At 37.8% G+C, this 16,040-nt stretch overlaps 2 protein-coding genes across 5 annotated transcripts in view; one reads left to right on the top strand and one right to left on the bottom strand.

Moving 5' to 3' along the window:
* Nucleotides 1-6,768, bottom strand: part of LOC105568505 — an 82,154-nt gene extending 75,386 nt beyond the window's left edge. For both annotated transcript variants that reach the window (XM_012024215.1, XM_012024214.1), the window contains exons 1-2: nt 6,340-6,768; nt 6,196-6,261 (exon numbers count right to left, since the gene is read on the bottom strand). The gene's annotated coding sequence lies outside the window, so the exon portion shown is untranslated. The remainder of the gene's footprint in view (nt 1-6,195; nt 6,262-6,339) is intronic.
* Nucleotides 1-16,040, top strand: part of LOC105568506 (FMRFamide receptor) — a 60,388-nt gene that overhangs the window by 36,833 nt on the left and 7,515 nt on the right. For 2 of the 3 annotated variants that reach the window (XM_012024220.1, XM_012024216.1), the window contains exons 2-5: nt 8,209-8,495; nt 9,022-9,494; nt 12,972-13,240; nt 13,522-13,711. In XM_012024220.1, the coding sequence (XP_011879610.1) occupies nt 9,180-9,494; nt 12,972-13,240; nt 13,522-13,711 (774 nt within the window). In that variant the 5' untranslated portion in view covers nt 8,209-8,495; nt 9,022-9,179. The remainder of the gene's footprint in view (nt 1-8,208; nt 8,496-9,021; nt 9,495-12,971; nt 13,241-13,521; nt 13,712-16,040) is intronic. The other variant, XM_012024217.1, reaches the window with a different exon arrangement.

Genomic DNA, 16,040 nt, shown 5'->3' with positions numbered 1-16,040 from the left:
TACTTCCTGCCCGTTCGAGTTGCGAATAACGACAGAGCGAGTTACAGCGCGAACGCCGAAGTCGCACCAATCTCTCTTTTCCCGAAAATGGTACAGATTACACGAAATCGACAGATAATTAAAAGCGCGGTGCGTAAACGAGATGTAACCGCGACAAAGTGCCACGGTTTACATTCATAATTTAGATGAGTTAGACGCGTTAAATATTTCTGTATACGTTGATAAAGAGCCGTCGCCTCAACACGCAATTCGTTTCTCATTACAAGTTGTAGAAACTTAATAATTAATCGAGGAACGTTACTTGTTACTGATAAAGGTGTACAAATCAATAGCGTTTTATCCTTCCATTCCGTGGCGATAGAATTTTGGAAACCGATAATGTAAAAGTAATACTACGCACGGAGCGAGTCTCGCCACTGCCTGCCGGCTCGGCGTTCGGCGAGCGAATGGTAGTGCGGCGACCTTCGGGTAAACAATGGCCCGCGTAACGTCGTACGATACCGCGCCGAGTGAAAAACAACAAAAAAACGTTGAGAATTCGTTGGCCTGCCTACGCAATGGAAAATTCCGCACTTAATATTTTAATGTACATTACTTTGTTCCGTGACTGTTGCAACGTTTTGCGTATTATTCCGCGGACTTATTGGTACTGATTAAATTAACGATTAATTCTGTTGAATCGAGAAAATGTCTCGAAACAAAAATCGTTGTTACTTAAATTCTAATTACTGAGATTAGAGATTTTACCTGAATAGTTGGTGTATACAAATATATATTGTTAAATTGCAAATCTTCATTTATTATGGGCAAAAATAATCGAATTACTTTAATATTAATATAAATTGGTATTAAATACTTTATTGGAAATAGCATCGCGCGTGCTATTTAGTTTTAATTTATATTTATTCTTGATCTTCTTCACACATTAAGATTTTTTTCATGTGAACAAGACATAATCTGACGTTGATACTCTGTCAGAATATATGTATATTACATGATTTTCGTACTAATATTTTAGAGTAAAATATTATAAAAGTATAAGTGAACTGCGAGTAGCTGTCAGTGCGAAAATCATGTAATATGTAGAGTAAAATATTATAAAAGTATAAGTGAAATATTCTTACGATGAGAATATAATTTTTTCGGTGATATTAGTTGATTATTCTACACTGACTATCGTTTTGCACATCGATATAAATACCGTTCTCTGGGCGGTTGAATTCCGAGACTATGCCGTCTTCGTGCAACACCTACGGCAATGTCACGTACATATACACAACGCCCGGAATAAACTCTCGAAAAAAGATTTATCGACGTCCGACGGAGGTGGAAGTGGAGCTTTTGTTCGTGAACAATCCGCTTCGCCCCTCCGGTGATTCCGCTTATTTCTTGTTAACGCGAGCGCGGCGGCGGATATGGGCGCATAAATACCAAAAAGAGGCAAAAACAATTAAAAAATGAAGAGAAACTTTTTTTTCAAGCCGATTACTTTTCTCTGGTAAACTGAGAGATAAAATGTAAAATTAAATTAGCGGCTGCTCGTTGGCGTATTGCGTTTCGAGGAGATCCGCAGTTTTAATTGAAATAAATGAAAAAAAAAGACGGAAAACGCGAATAGCCCATTACGCTGCATCGTGAGATAAAAGAAAGAATATATCGTCGGTCATTGTTCTCCAAGACGTGTTTTCTCGTCCGAAAAATCGCGATTGCCAGCCGCGAACGTTAAGCACGGACGTAGAGTTCGTGCTTAACGAGGCGAAAGAGAAGGATATGCCGCTGCAATAATAAAGCCTCAAATTAATCTGCGACGTATCCCGAAACAAAAATGCATCTCCTGCGAGACCGCAAATTGCGGTCGGATACATCTCTCGTTAACTCGTGCTTCCCGTAAATCAGCCCCGGAATGCATCCAGGACGCGCCACCGCGTGTCTTGGCTTTTCCCACGGCTTTATCCATGATCCGTCCGAGGAAAATTAAAAACAGGTATTTTAATGCCATCGCGCACTGTAATTACGATGATAGTGTTTTCGGAGCCGGCAATATTGGGAAATTAATCAACGAAATTGCTCCGCGCGGTATTTGCATAATGAAGTTAATAGTTTCTTTCCTCCACGGTGTAAATTTTATTGTCCTTTCCAGAGATAAGTTTTCTCCCCGAGGAAGATTTTGTTATCGCTTCTGCAATTGACTTCCGTTTTGCAATACGACTTCACGCTTCGTGGGATAATTGCATTCCGGAAGAAGGGGTGGAAGAGCAAATCTGCACAGGGAGCGCTTTAACTTTTTAATACTCGAGATACGAAACTGTATAAAAATGCTCGAAGAAAACTATAGAAAATTTTGCGGGAGAAAGAGAGAGAGAGAGAGACGGGGGGGGGAGATGTAATCTAAAAGTTTTCTCATACCGAAATATCATTTCGGTTCTCGCTACATGTATAAATCATCGCTCCAATACCATCGCGTGAAGTATGTTTCGTTCGAAAAAGAGTGGCTTTGGCGAAACGGCGAAATGCCATTTCCGACGACAACGCAATACAGTTGGAGGAAAATAGAATAAAAAAATTCAAGGGTAAAAATGTGACCCAAGAAGTTACTCGAACGGGTTTGCCACAATGAAAGAACAGCCCGGCTGAATGCAGCTTCTATGCGGAGCGAAGAAATACTGCGTCTCTTGCCCCCGGCTCGTGCCGATGGCTCGAGATGAGGAGAAGGGTTTATATCTTACATGAGAAATAAGCATGGCACGCGTACGATTAGCCCGAGGGGACACATTTCGCAGATCAGGATAATCCCGAACATTAACGTCTCCTCGCATATGCATGCAAAATGCGAGAAATGTATATCCGATATACGAGCACTTGATCCCAGATGGCACACATAGTTCTATGAATACTCTTTTGGCGCGCAAATATTCTTAATTTCAAAATATTCCAATCAAATATTCGATAAATATATATATATATATATATATAGATTGTTACAATTAGACATCGTACATTCATAACAAAGAAGAACGTTTTTAGAATGTTCGTCGAGGATGTCTTTGGAATATTCGCTCAGAATAATTGTTTAATATTGATCGAGTTTATGTATATATTACACATTGTTTATTGCGTAATACACTTATCTTATGCAAAAGGCAGTGAAACCTGCGATCGTACCACGTATAATCGACACGCTATATTCGATAGACCATTCTATTTTCATTCGAAAAAGATTTATAGCATTGCCAGTCGAATACTTCACGAACATAAGATAAATATAAAGAATAATCTATGGAATATTCCAAACATTCTTGAAGAATATTCTTAAAACGTTCGTAGAAGTGCCTTGTGCTATCTGGGACAAGACACAAATCTATAAATAATACAATATTTAATTCTCACAAATGTAAGAGGGGCATATTTATTTAATGGAGCCGCTCCTTCTTCTGTAAATTTGCATTAACACGTACGTTGCAATCCAGACATGCTAATTGCGCGCGCGGATTACCGTGCGAAATTAATTCTGGCATGCGCGTCTCCCGCGCGAGGTTTCGCGCGGAGCGCGATTTACGTGCGTTTCTCTGTTCGGACGCGCGCAAATATCGCTGTTACGCAACGTTATCAAAGAGGTGGCCAGCCATCTCGGCTAGGCCCACCTAGACGTCGACACGTGCCAAGCTCGAGAGGCGAGGCGGATACTCGTCCGATTCCCCCGACTCTTTGACCGCCGGAAACTTTCTCGCGTTCGGCGGAGAAGCGTTATATACGGGGGAGAAGCGTTTAAAAATAAATTGATCGACGAGCATTTCGTCGGCCACCCGGCGAGAATAGATCAGCCGGAGCAAATTGGTTTTTGTCTTTAAGTGACGCGCGAATAGCGGCGGCACGGAGTAATTTACAGTTGGGCGTTTGTTTGGACCCCCATGGTGAATCCCGGAGTCGGCGTGATCAGAAAAGACGAGAAACACTCGTGTGTGGTAGGCAATATCTGCGAGATTGATCTTCGCGCTTTCAATGTGCTCCAAATGTCAGGAGATATTTGTGGGACTTTCTCCAGAGTAATCTCCACGCGTGTAGCGATTGCGCGCGTAAGATTGTTATCGGCGAGAAAAATCTTTCGTCTCTCGTCAACAATGTATTATAGTCGTGTAAGACATTATAAAAGTTTTCGTAGAGTAATTTAAAAATTATCAAAAATCTCGTACAATTACGTAGGACAGAGAGAACAATCACATTCAGCGGACAAAGCTGTTTTGTAGCGGTTGTAAAATTCGTGAATCTGATTGGAGTATGCGTTTAAATTCGGGCAAGATTAAGAGCACGCGCCAATCAGATTCCAGATTTTTACAACAGTTGTAAAGCAGTCTTTTCTGCGAGCGCAGCCGTTGTCTTAAATACACTGACAAGAAAAATTTTTTTAACTAAGTAAATAGATTTACGTAAAATTATTTTCTGTTATACTGAAGTAAATATTTATACTATTTAAAGAAAAATTTCAAATTTCAAGTAAATCTGTGTATTATATTAAGTAAATTAATTTAAATCATTACATTTTCTACATTCAACTAAAGATTTCATGAGATAGAGAATACTATTCATTAAATGAGATCATTGTTCTTGTTAAATAAAAAATCCAATTTTCTTCGCGGTGAAAAATACATCTTAGCAAACATTTTATAGAATTAAACTAAAATTTTTTTAATTTAAAATTATCTACGCTCTGATATTTAATAAATATTGTACTTAAATTAAAGAACTGCACGGTTTAATTTGTTTATTATTTTCAAAATTTAATTTAATAACAAATGAGTAAAATTCGTATGGCTCAAATGTTATAAACACAAATTTGAAGGAATAAAGGACTAAGAGCCGTGACAGGGTGTAAGTGCCTAAATATTTTATTCTAAATTTACTGCGACAGAATATCACCTTAGCCAGGGTTTGAACCTGAACCTCCCACTCGCTAGGCGGGCCGTCCCAATCAATTTCGCCTTTCATCTTTTTTGGTTTATTACATTGAATAAAGAATAGATATGCTATTTTTTATGCACTCCTTTAGTCAGTGTATTACAGTTCTGCGCATGTTAGCCCGGGGCGAACGGCAGAAGACATTGTTGAAACGCAGATGATCGGAAAGGCGGAAAATCGTAGCCGCGCGCGATTGGTGGTGCGGAAATCGAGTAGATAGGTACACACCGCAATTGCCGATACGCAGCTGCCGTCACGCACACGCCGCGAGATCGCTTCGTACGAACGTTGTCGATGAGATCAGTCGTGTGCTGACAATACAACCGGTTGTTGCGCACTGGATACCCCTTTATGCCCTTACGCGTACACGCGTACGTATCGCAAACCGCGTAATCGTACCCTTATCGAATCCGTCACGATCGTCGTAAATGAGATTTTTCGCTCGGCGATTTTATCCCCGAGATTATAAAACGTTACGATCTAATCAATGAATGCGGAACACGCAGCTGAAAAGAACCTTTAATTGCATTAACCCACACTATGCGATCGCGTTACGATCGCTCGGCTCGGAAAAAATTAACAGTTTCTATTTACACGGCGATTGTTCGAACGGTCTGTCCGTATAAGCGGCTTTACCTTACTGTTATTCCCAATCCGCCGGATAATTCAGACATTCGTGCGATACGAATATAACATCCGTCTCTCAATGTATCTACACGGAGAGAATTTTGTTTCAATTTACCCTGAAAATTAAGGAATCGTGGGACAATATGGCATCTTCGAGAACTTTCCGAGAGTTTCTTGAAATTTTACCATACTTTTTACTAGTAATTATACTAAAGTGTATACTAAGTATAATTGCTAGTAAAAAGTATGGTAAAATTTCCAGAAACTCTCCTAAAATTCTTCGAAATGCCATATCGTCCCACGATTACGTGATTTTCAGGATGAGAAATTTTTTGAAATTTTACCATACATTTACTAGTAAAATGTATACTAAGTATAATTGCTAGTAAAAAGTGTAGTAAAATTTCCAGAAACATAAAATTCTTCAAAATGCCACATTGTCCCACGATTACATGACTTTCAGGATAAACTTTAAGAGAACATTCTCTCCGTGTACTATAATATAATTACGGAAATTTTCTAAGTATGAGAGTAAGACAGAAAATCATTGCTTTTTGCAGTTACACTTTAATTAACGTGATTTGCTTAGACTGTCCAGTGATGCTTAATACTCACATTTATCTCCTCGTGGGGAAGCAGTTGAAAAGTCTTGAAACGAGATACAAGTAAATCTGTAAATGACTGTAACACGAAAACATAAACGATATAACTTATTGTTAGCTCTTACGTCCTTTTTCTCTTAAATAAATATTCTCATACCGATTTTATGCCTGGTCCAATTAAGCGCGAAACCTGGGAGAGCCCCCGAGACCGATTACAAGAATAGAGTCCAATCGGTGAATCCAATCGCTATTGTTCTCGCCAATATCCCGCCGTGTAAAATGTACGTTTCCTCGGCTTTAAATTGACGAACTTACTCGCTCGAGATTTCCAATACACACTGAAACGCGAGGAAGCTTTAACGATATTCTCTGTGTCGACTTCCTATAACATGCGCTATCCGCATACACAGCTAGACACGACCGTGCCTGTTTGCAAACAAGTCCGGTATTCGCGAAAGCTCGGGTGTAAACGGTGCGGCGAACGATTAATAATCATGTAACTACGCGGTGTGCCAACTGTTAGACTCGGCGAGCTGGTAACAATGATAAATTCACGCCTGTCGAAATGGAACTTGAAAATCGTAACATAGAAATCTCTTTAAGTTGCCAGTAATAAATAACAATAGTCTAGCTTGTTAGCCGACATTAACCGGCCAATGTTTTAATACAGAAAATTTATTGCGAGAAACGTTACCTCGGCCAGGGTTTGAACCTGGACTTCCCTACTCTCTAGACGGGCCGTCTCCCAATTCGACCACCGAGGCATTTTACATATCGAGGAATTCTTTATTATCTCCTCTCACTCGAGTGTTCTTCCTCAACGTAACAATTTTTAACGCAGAAAATTTATTGCAAGCAATGTTATCTCTAGCCTGGGTTTGAACACGGACTTCCCTACTCTCTAGGCGGGCGTCTCCCAATTCGACCACTGAGGCATGACACGCCCGCCTAGAGAGTGGGGAAGTCCAGGTTCAATCCCTGGCTGAGGTAATATTTTTCGCAATAAACTTTCTGTATTAAAAAGTTGTGACGTTACGCAGTAAAAAAAATGTTTATGTTAACATTTTTCACATGCCCCCAAAAAGTCCACCACTCTAAATTTTAAGTTAAACTAACATTCATCGCGTGTGTTACTTTTTGCCAAATAATAAATGTTAATCAATTAACAATATACTCCATATTTATGTTTATGTTCTTTTAACCATAAGTGTGATGTAATAAAACCAGACAGGATAAGTAAACTGTACGAATAGTTGCAAATTAAAATAGTTGAAATAATTTTTAAGAAATGTCGACATTACATGTTTCGATTGATTTTGTGAAATAGTCGTGTTAAACGAACTCAAAATAATATTCACTTTCTAAATGGCGTACATAAAGTGTCAAGTTATTATGTTAACATAAATGTAACACATAAAGATGTTGCAAAAATAATAACATATCTGTCTTATGTTGATTTTACATTAAAGTAATAATCAAGTCTTGGTAAACACAAGAAAATTTTAACATTTCAACACACGATTTTTTACTGTGCAAGGAAGAACACTCGAGAGATAGGAGATAATAAAGAATTCCTCGATATGTAAAATAAATTAATATTGAAAATCTATCGATTTCACGGTTGCTCACATCGCTGCAATCCTTGTTCATAATTCCACGATAATGGGGTATATACAGTATCGGCCAAAGTTGCATCACCTTTCGATTCTTTCAGCACAACTAGTTTTAAAGTGCACGAGTGAAAAATTCGAAAATCACGATGTATTTTGTCAAATTTCATTACCCTTCAACGTACAAGACCTGTTATCAGGTGTTTACTGTAAAATGTTAAGCACACTCGATGCACTTTGACGAAAGTGCTCCGAAAACCCGAAGGTGATACAATTTCGGCCGGTACTGTATATTTTCTCGTTATTCCAGCGGCGGTCTAAACAATATCTGCCCCTTTTTTAATTCGCAAAAATGCCCGCGTAGAGATAAAGTTAAACTGCTTTTAAAAAAATGTAACTATATTTTTTCCTTTTAGTTCGCAGACTACCGGCGTTCAAGTGATTGCGACGGAGGACTCGAGTGGCAAAGCGGCTCGCGGTTCGTCGTAAAACAGCGATACACCGTAAGAGCATCTACGCGGAACTCTACTGAGACGACAAAGCCGATCCGATTCTTTTCACGAAACACGATAGAGGAAAATGTACAGAGCGAGATAAATCGGGCGGAGGATCGACGTTATGGTACCTGGGCTCACTTCGAGATCTTCCGAAAGGCAACGCGAGCTCGAGTGTGCAAGTCGACATTTGCTAACAAAGGTGAAAGGTATAAGTTATTTCTTCTTTTTTCTTCGCGATAAAATATTTTACGGCCCTTCGCGGAGAAAACGATTTTAAGCTTTTAGACGCGAATCGCTCGACTAAAATGCGAACGGACTTTTTTTTTCCAACAAAATTAAATCAATCGGAACGAACGTTAACGGATGCACGTAAGTGGCAAAGCCGTATATACGGAAACAGAAATAAATCTTGCAAGTCAAGTAAATCTACGTAAGACGAATGATGTACGTGAGCGTAAAATCGTATCCATGTTCTTTTAACATAAAAAAAAACTTATGTTAAAAGTCCGGAACATGTATTTGCTTTTAACTTTTTAAATCGTAAATAATTTTTAATTTACCAGGCTCGTTGATACAAATTTTTAATAATCGCACTACGATCATCTACCTTTATTTATTATTATCTATCAATTAATAGTAGTAAAAATGATGAAAATGATATTTAAGGGATAACCCGCGACGAAATGCCAACGAGAAAACTAATTAAGTAATGAAAAATTACGTGATTCGCAGTTGAACTCGAGGAGTGCGAGGATTCGGCCAAGATTGAAGGCAAAAGCGAAAGAAAAGGGTAGACGGAAAGAACAAGGAGTTCGCGTGAAGATGGTAACGTAAAGAGACGGGATCAAAAGGCAATACAAAATCGGGAAGTGACAGAAAATTGTTGAACGATGGAAATAAGCTCGATGACGACGACGGAAACGGTCGCTTTTGGTTATCACGATGTTGATAGGTTCATGCAGCAAAACTTCAGCAACACCAGCACCAGCGGCTACGACGACCCGTACGAATGTAGGCAGCAGGTCAATACCAACGGCCTGGCGGACTTCGTTATTTATGGCATATTCGTCAATCTGATCGGTCTCTTTGGGATCTTCGGCAACGCGATCTCGATGATCATTCTGTCGCGGCCGCAGATGAAGTCATCCATCAATTATCTACTAATTGGACTTGCCAGATGTGACACAGTACTGATCATCATTGCGGTAAGTGCGCCCCTCCTGTAATTAGTATTTACGTCTTGCGCAGTTTTTACGATAGAGAAATAAATATAGCGGAATTTTAGAAAAAGATACAGGACAAAAATTATGCAAGGGCATAAAAAGCGCACTTTGAAAAGCCGGGAAATATAATCTCTAAAGAACTAGAATGATTAATGAACGCAAAAACTTGTGGTTTGCTTGTGCGACGCTTTATTTCCTGGCACTTTGAAGAAATTGGAAATTACGTGGAGGGAAACGTGCTGATGTCTCGTTTAACTTGATGAACATTTTTGTAAATTCGCATTAATGCGAAGTTAAATTTTATTTCACACGGTAGAATACAGGACCGTAAAATGCTGCGGAATATTGCGCGTTTAATGTAAAAGAAACGGTCAAAGTTAACAGCCACTTGAGTGAGCTGGTCGAGCTACTTTTCGCCCTTATTACGAAGAAATAATATGAAAGAGTTTTTATTAGACCAAAATATTAACGTTTACTTTAAAAGCCTCTCAAGGACATTTATTATTAAACAGACTAGGATTTTACATTAAATTAATCTATATCATTTACTTTGCATATTAATATCCGATATAAATAATGCATCGAAACATCTTTCAATATTTACCTAGAAAGCGCCGCTTGAATGTTTTAAAGAGATAACAGGTCGAATATTTAAATATTTTTCATTCGTCATGTAATATCAGAAAAACAAGGTTATTTGTATTACAGTCAATAATGCGATGAATATTTCATGTGTGCCCGCGCGCGATTTATTTATGAAATTCAATTAAGCGTAATATATATGCAAAAATATTTCCACCCATTGTATATTTTATATAAGATTGATTTGCGGAACTTAAAGACGTCGCCTGAAACGCAACTTTACTCTCCGCGCGATTCCAAGTGCGACGTGTAACAAATCGCGAACGGAAAATCAATGTTTAATTGGCACACACATGACTAGAAACGATTTTCAATAGGATCGTGGGACGCCTCGTAATTGCCGTCGGATGACCCAGCGTTTACCGTCGTCGCGTCTAGCCGCTGCCAATCAATCATGCGCACCAGATAAAATTTAAAAAAAAAACATCCAACGTCCACATCGTTCCCGAACCCATAGAGTTGCATTTCGAAGGGCTTATCGCGACACCTTGTTACCGTTATCTTTTATTAACAATAGCTCTCGCGAAACGACCGAGCTCGCTCATGTCGAAAGTGATACGAGTTAACGTTACAGGCACAACATGTTTAATCCTCTTTGTCGAATATAGGGGATATTTCAGAGAACCATCCCGCAAACGTGCGATGACAAAATGTAAAAAAAAAGCGCCGTTTATTAAATCTATTTCAGTGTTAAGCATCGGTAGTTTTGAAATTATAAATGAAAGAGCGTCCCATGAATTACATTACGGATATGTATATTGCAGAACTCTGCTTTTCATGTAGATTTAGGCAGATCTTATTTTAATGGAAATTTAATTCACACGAGCATTACTTTTTATATTTGATATTAAAAATTTGAATCTTGTCCTGAAGTAGTAGTATAAAGTCCTCTAAACTTAAAAGAGATAAAATACTAGGCCTGAAAGTATAATAAGAACTTCAAACGTAAATTAATATAATAAATACAATTAAGTTGTTCGGATTCACATTGAGATTTTTATTATTAAAGCTCATTGTTAAGAAATTTAATCTCGTAAATTCCATTAATATTTTGCGTGCGACTAGAGTACGTTTCTATTATCCTAAATAGTTTTGAAACATTCTTTGTATCAGATTCTCTCATTAACGAGTTAAAAATGCGAGTTAAAAAATCTCGCGCATTTGCCTACGTTTTACGAATCGGATAATTAATCCTCGCCGTACTAAACGAAGTAGTTAAGGATCTGGAAAGATTAATGACGTTTGATAACGAGTGCTAAATATCGAAATTCAATTTTCGTAAAACGTACCCACCACAGGTCATAATACCTTGTCGTAGAAATCAGCTGCAGACCTCTCGTTTTAATTTTACCTTTAATCCCGTGTTTCATGCAGTCGTAAATTTCCGACATAGCCGAGCTTTTCATTAAAATAAATTCTCTTTAGTACAGTCCAGTAGCACGTTCCGGTTTATCTCATGTAATTTCACCTATTTCTCTAAACACGTAATTTATCTTTATCTCTACTCCCGCATTTTTACCTCGGATGTACGTACGTTTATATGATTTTATACAGATTTTATATTAATCTGAAACGTGTGCAAAGAAGCTTGTTATGAAGAGCGTTGAAGAAATAACCGTAGTAATATTATAATTTACATTACTAAATTAAAAAGTTTCTCTCCCTGTTACAAGTTTCCATTTTCATTCCTTTCTAAACAAAAATTCTATGTTCTGTCTCCAGCTAGTAAAACTTAACTGAAGAAATTATTATTTAATTATGATTAAATACATATTTGTGTTTAGGACAGTTAGATAAAATCTGCATCGAATTAAAAGCAAATGTAGAAAAAATAAACCAAATTTGTGGAAAGGGCCCATTTTTAAATTACTTTACGTTAGCATTCGAAATAATTTCTACTGAAACTTCTCGTTTCTTGCAGTAAGAAATAGAAATGTAACAAGGAAGAGATATCGTGGAACAAGTATTATCTCTTTTATGTAGTAATTTTACATCATCCGCGTGGCAATCCTTGTCAATATACATTCGCGGCGCGGAGAAGGAGAATTACTGTCGCCGAAAATGCATGACCTGCCAGGATGTCGTAGAATAATAATGGATCACATGTCAAGCTCATGTAAATAAGTCACCGTGTGTTACGCGGTTTCGCATTTTCGCGGATAAAGTCAAGATACAGTCACGGTAAACAGGATCTTCCGGTTTAAAAGAGATGGGCCACAGGAGCGGAACGTTCGTACGCAAGATCCCATCAACCCTCTCTCGGGACCACATTACACAAACCAACCTGGTTATTAATTAATTATTCGAAGCAAACTCCCTCGACTTTGCGCTCGCCCTCACTAACGAACTATTTATGTATTCATCCATCAAACGTCGCAAGCATAAAACCGCTTTGCGTTTATATATAATCGCACTTTACAATTAATAATAATCGGAAAAATTGAGAATTTTTACGGGGTGTTCTAAAATATTTGCAAGAATAATTAAAATATTCAAATATTCTTTAACAAAATGTTGCGTTAGGAGCATTTGTGAAACCGTAGAGATACTTCTAATATCTTCAAATTAAGACACAAGTAAATAACGAGAAAGTTTAGCTAAATTTATTTAATGTAGAAATCAATTTTGTGTAAAGTGTACTTATGAGAACAAATCAATGTTATTAATTTATATTTCAACTATTGCTTATTAAAAAATTGCCGAATCCAAACAAGTATTGGTGATAAAATATGGAAATGCAGTATATTATACATGAAGCGCTTATTTTTATTACATCTATAAATTATGTATTTATATCTATAAATTATGTATTTATAGGTATTAATCTACGGATTACCGGCAATCTATACGTATACGGGCGCGTTATTCGACTATAAGTTCATCGTTTATCCGAAGACCATCAGATACCTATATCCGCTGGCTTGCATAGCACAATTTGTGACGGTGTATCTGACGTTAACGGTTACTTTGGAGAGATACATCGCGGTTTGCCATCCACTGAAGGCCAGATCCTTCTGCACTTACGGACGAGCCCAAGTAGCAGTGCTGGTCATAGTGATCGTTGCCTTTATTTATAATCTACCTAAGTAAGTAATCGATCGGATATCGTTCGTGCTTTCTCTCAATCTGTAGTTGTTAGAGAAAAAATATAAGATCAGCATACAGCGGAAGAAATGCTGTAATTATAATAATTGTGGTAAAAACAAATCTTCGATCTGTTCATGTTGTTTGAAATAATATAATATCGAATATGAAGTGAGGAAAAAGATGAAAAGAGTGCTTGGAAAACTTGTCGCGCTCGTTGCGTTGCGACAAGTCTTGGAATTATTGTCAACTAATGGAGAAATTAATTTTTGAATTCATTCAGATTTTGGGAAATCGAAGTGTTCCACGAGAGGCACTGGAAGTATAATATCACGGTGTACTGCGTTTCCCCAACCGAGTTGAGGAGCAACGACTACTATGTTACCCTGTACATCCATTGGATGTATTTCTTCGTGTACTACATGTTCCCGTTCATCGCATTGCTGATTTTTAACACGGCCATTTATCGACGGGTGAGTAACGTGAGTAAAGTCCAACATCGTCATAAATCCGGATTATTTCGCTGAAACAATATTGCACGGCGATGGAGTTTTATGGAAAAGGAATGTATCTCGCGGAAAAAAATTTTGTTCGCGCATTTATACAAACTTTAATTTACTCCGGATAAATTACAATTAGAGAGAGAGAGAGAGAGAGAGAGAGAGAGAGAGAGAGAGAGAGAGTCGACAAACAATTGCAAAATTGTAATAATAAACAGGTAAAAAAATTAAGGTGGCTTCTGCATAAACCGACCAAAAATTAGAAAAACTTGAAATTTAAGTATGTGTAGTTGTAAATTTGATCTATCGGTACGCGAAATTTTAGACCCGGTCGCTGATAAAATAAAAATAAAAATGTTAAAGTAGTATTTTTCAACATTCCAGTAAACATCAAATAACAGTTGGATAACATCAATATTGTTATAATTTCCAACTCAACAAGATAAATGTAATATTACTATAGTAATAATAAATAATAAAATAATAACACCCATGTTATATTACATTTACATTGTTAAGTAGGAAATTATAATATTGATATTACGTAATTATTACTTGGCGTTCACTGGGATTGAAGTTATTGGCCGATCGCTCGTAGAAGCACTTTGAGGGTTAATATTATTTTATAGAAAAAGTAGATCTTAACAAAAAAAAACGAGATGAACATAATAAATGTCACAAGGATTCGAGTGTGCTGTTAAGTATATGAGGTCACCGACCTCTGCAAGCAAATACTTATTAGTGAAGTCGAAAAATACAATGTTTTGAGAAAATTTGGCAGCTCTTTGGGACTTGACAATATCACATATTTTTAAATATGTTTTTAAATGTGCATATATAATATAACCTAGCATATCAATGCATTTGATCAAAAATGCATTAAGTGATATTTTTTATGAAAAAAAAGTCATACGAATTTATAAAAATCAAAGGAGCCCCAGCAAACCACCCATACTAACTGTTCCTTCGTGCAGGAGCCACCTTAAAGAAACATTCTATGTTAAAAAAACATCATCTACTATTTTATTGTGCATCTGTGACTTAAAATGTCGTCTGCGATCATCAAATTTCGAATTGGAAACGCGGCAAAGGACATTGACAACCGAAAATGAAACACGAGCCGGATTAAACGCGAGGTATCGAACAGCTTGTCAGCTGAACTAGAACTAACATTTCCCAGAGCCACCGCTCCGTTTTATTAAAACTTCTTTTTAGAATTCGCAATAAGTCATGACAAAGGAGCAGAAAGAAGAGAGGGTGGCCGGGCCGATACCGCAATAAGTTCGCGCAACGGGCCGGCTATATGACACAAAAGTACGAATAATAAGCCGTGGCGACGAAACCAATAAAGTTACTCAGAGTGTATAAGTCTCTTTGATATACGTGCACATGCTTAGAATTCGCGAGCTCGTATAAAGGCAGTGAAATTCACAGACGGCTGCCCTCACACGTGCCACTTGTGCGGACCGCACGACTGCAGCTGCAGACACAAGCAATATCATCCTCCTCCTCTTCCTTCTTGTCTTTCGAAATACGTGAAACACTTGCAGCTCGGAGCTAACATGCGTTAAATATTGCGAAACAATTTCCGCACTCTAATTTTATAGACAATAATACAACGCAGTGGATTACGGGGCCAGTAGGTAAAAAATAATAGTTTCCATATCAAAATTAGAATAACAATTTCAGACCTCATACATTTTACTTTTCCTCTAATTAGTCTAATTGATTGGATAAAAAATTATAAAAAATTACTGCAGAAAAATAGAAGTTAATATAAGCAATTTTTTAAATGTATAAATCAATAAAGATCGCGCTTTTGCAGCTTTGAAAATTTCTGAAAGATAAACGCAAGTTTTCTTCTTGTAAGAAATACCTTTCTCCTCTGTACGATTTAATTATCAAGAACAATGGAAAGAATAGAAATTGATAAGAGAACTAAAACTTGAACTATAGAATAATATAAGGTTTATCTTTGTAATCTTAAATAATTTTAATAAGATAAGAATCACTATATATATATATATATATATATATATTGCGACGACGTTTTCCTTTCTCTTAATTTTCTCCGCCCTCCCGTTGTGTGTGGACGGACGGGTGTTGCCGTCCCGCTCTCGCTGTCGCGCGCGGATCGTAAGGCGAAGGCGCGCCGGCGACGGGGAGCGCGGTCGCCGGGCGCGAGAAGCGCGGGATACGGACGGATCGGGTCGTCGTCAAAAACTCAAAAGGGGGGGGTGATAACGCGCCGGAAAGGAGCAGGATCTCGAGAGCTCCGCGCGTACCGTGCCGCGGGCCGAAA

This window comes from Vollenhovia emeryi, unplaced genomic scaffold (genome assembly GCF_000949405.1).
Source record: "Vollenhovia emeryi isolate VEMERY1.0 unplaced genomic scaffold, V.emery_V1.0 DF939128.1, whole genome shotgun sequence".
NCBI lineage: Eukaryota > Metazoa > Arthropoda > Insecta > Hymenoptera > Formicidae > Vollenhovia > Vollenhovia emeryi.
This window is presented reverse-complemented; position numbering and strand designations above follow the sequence as displayed.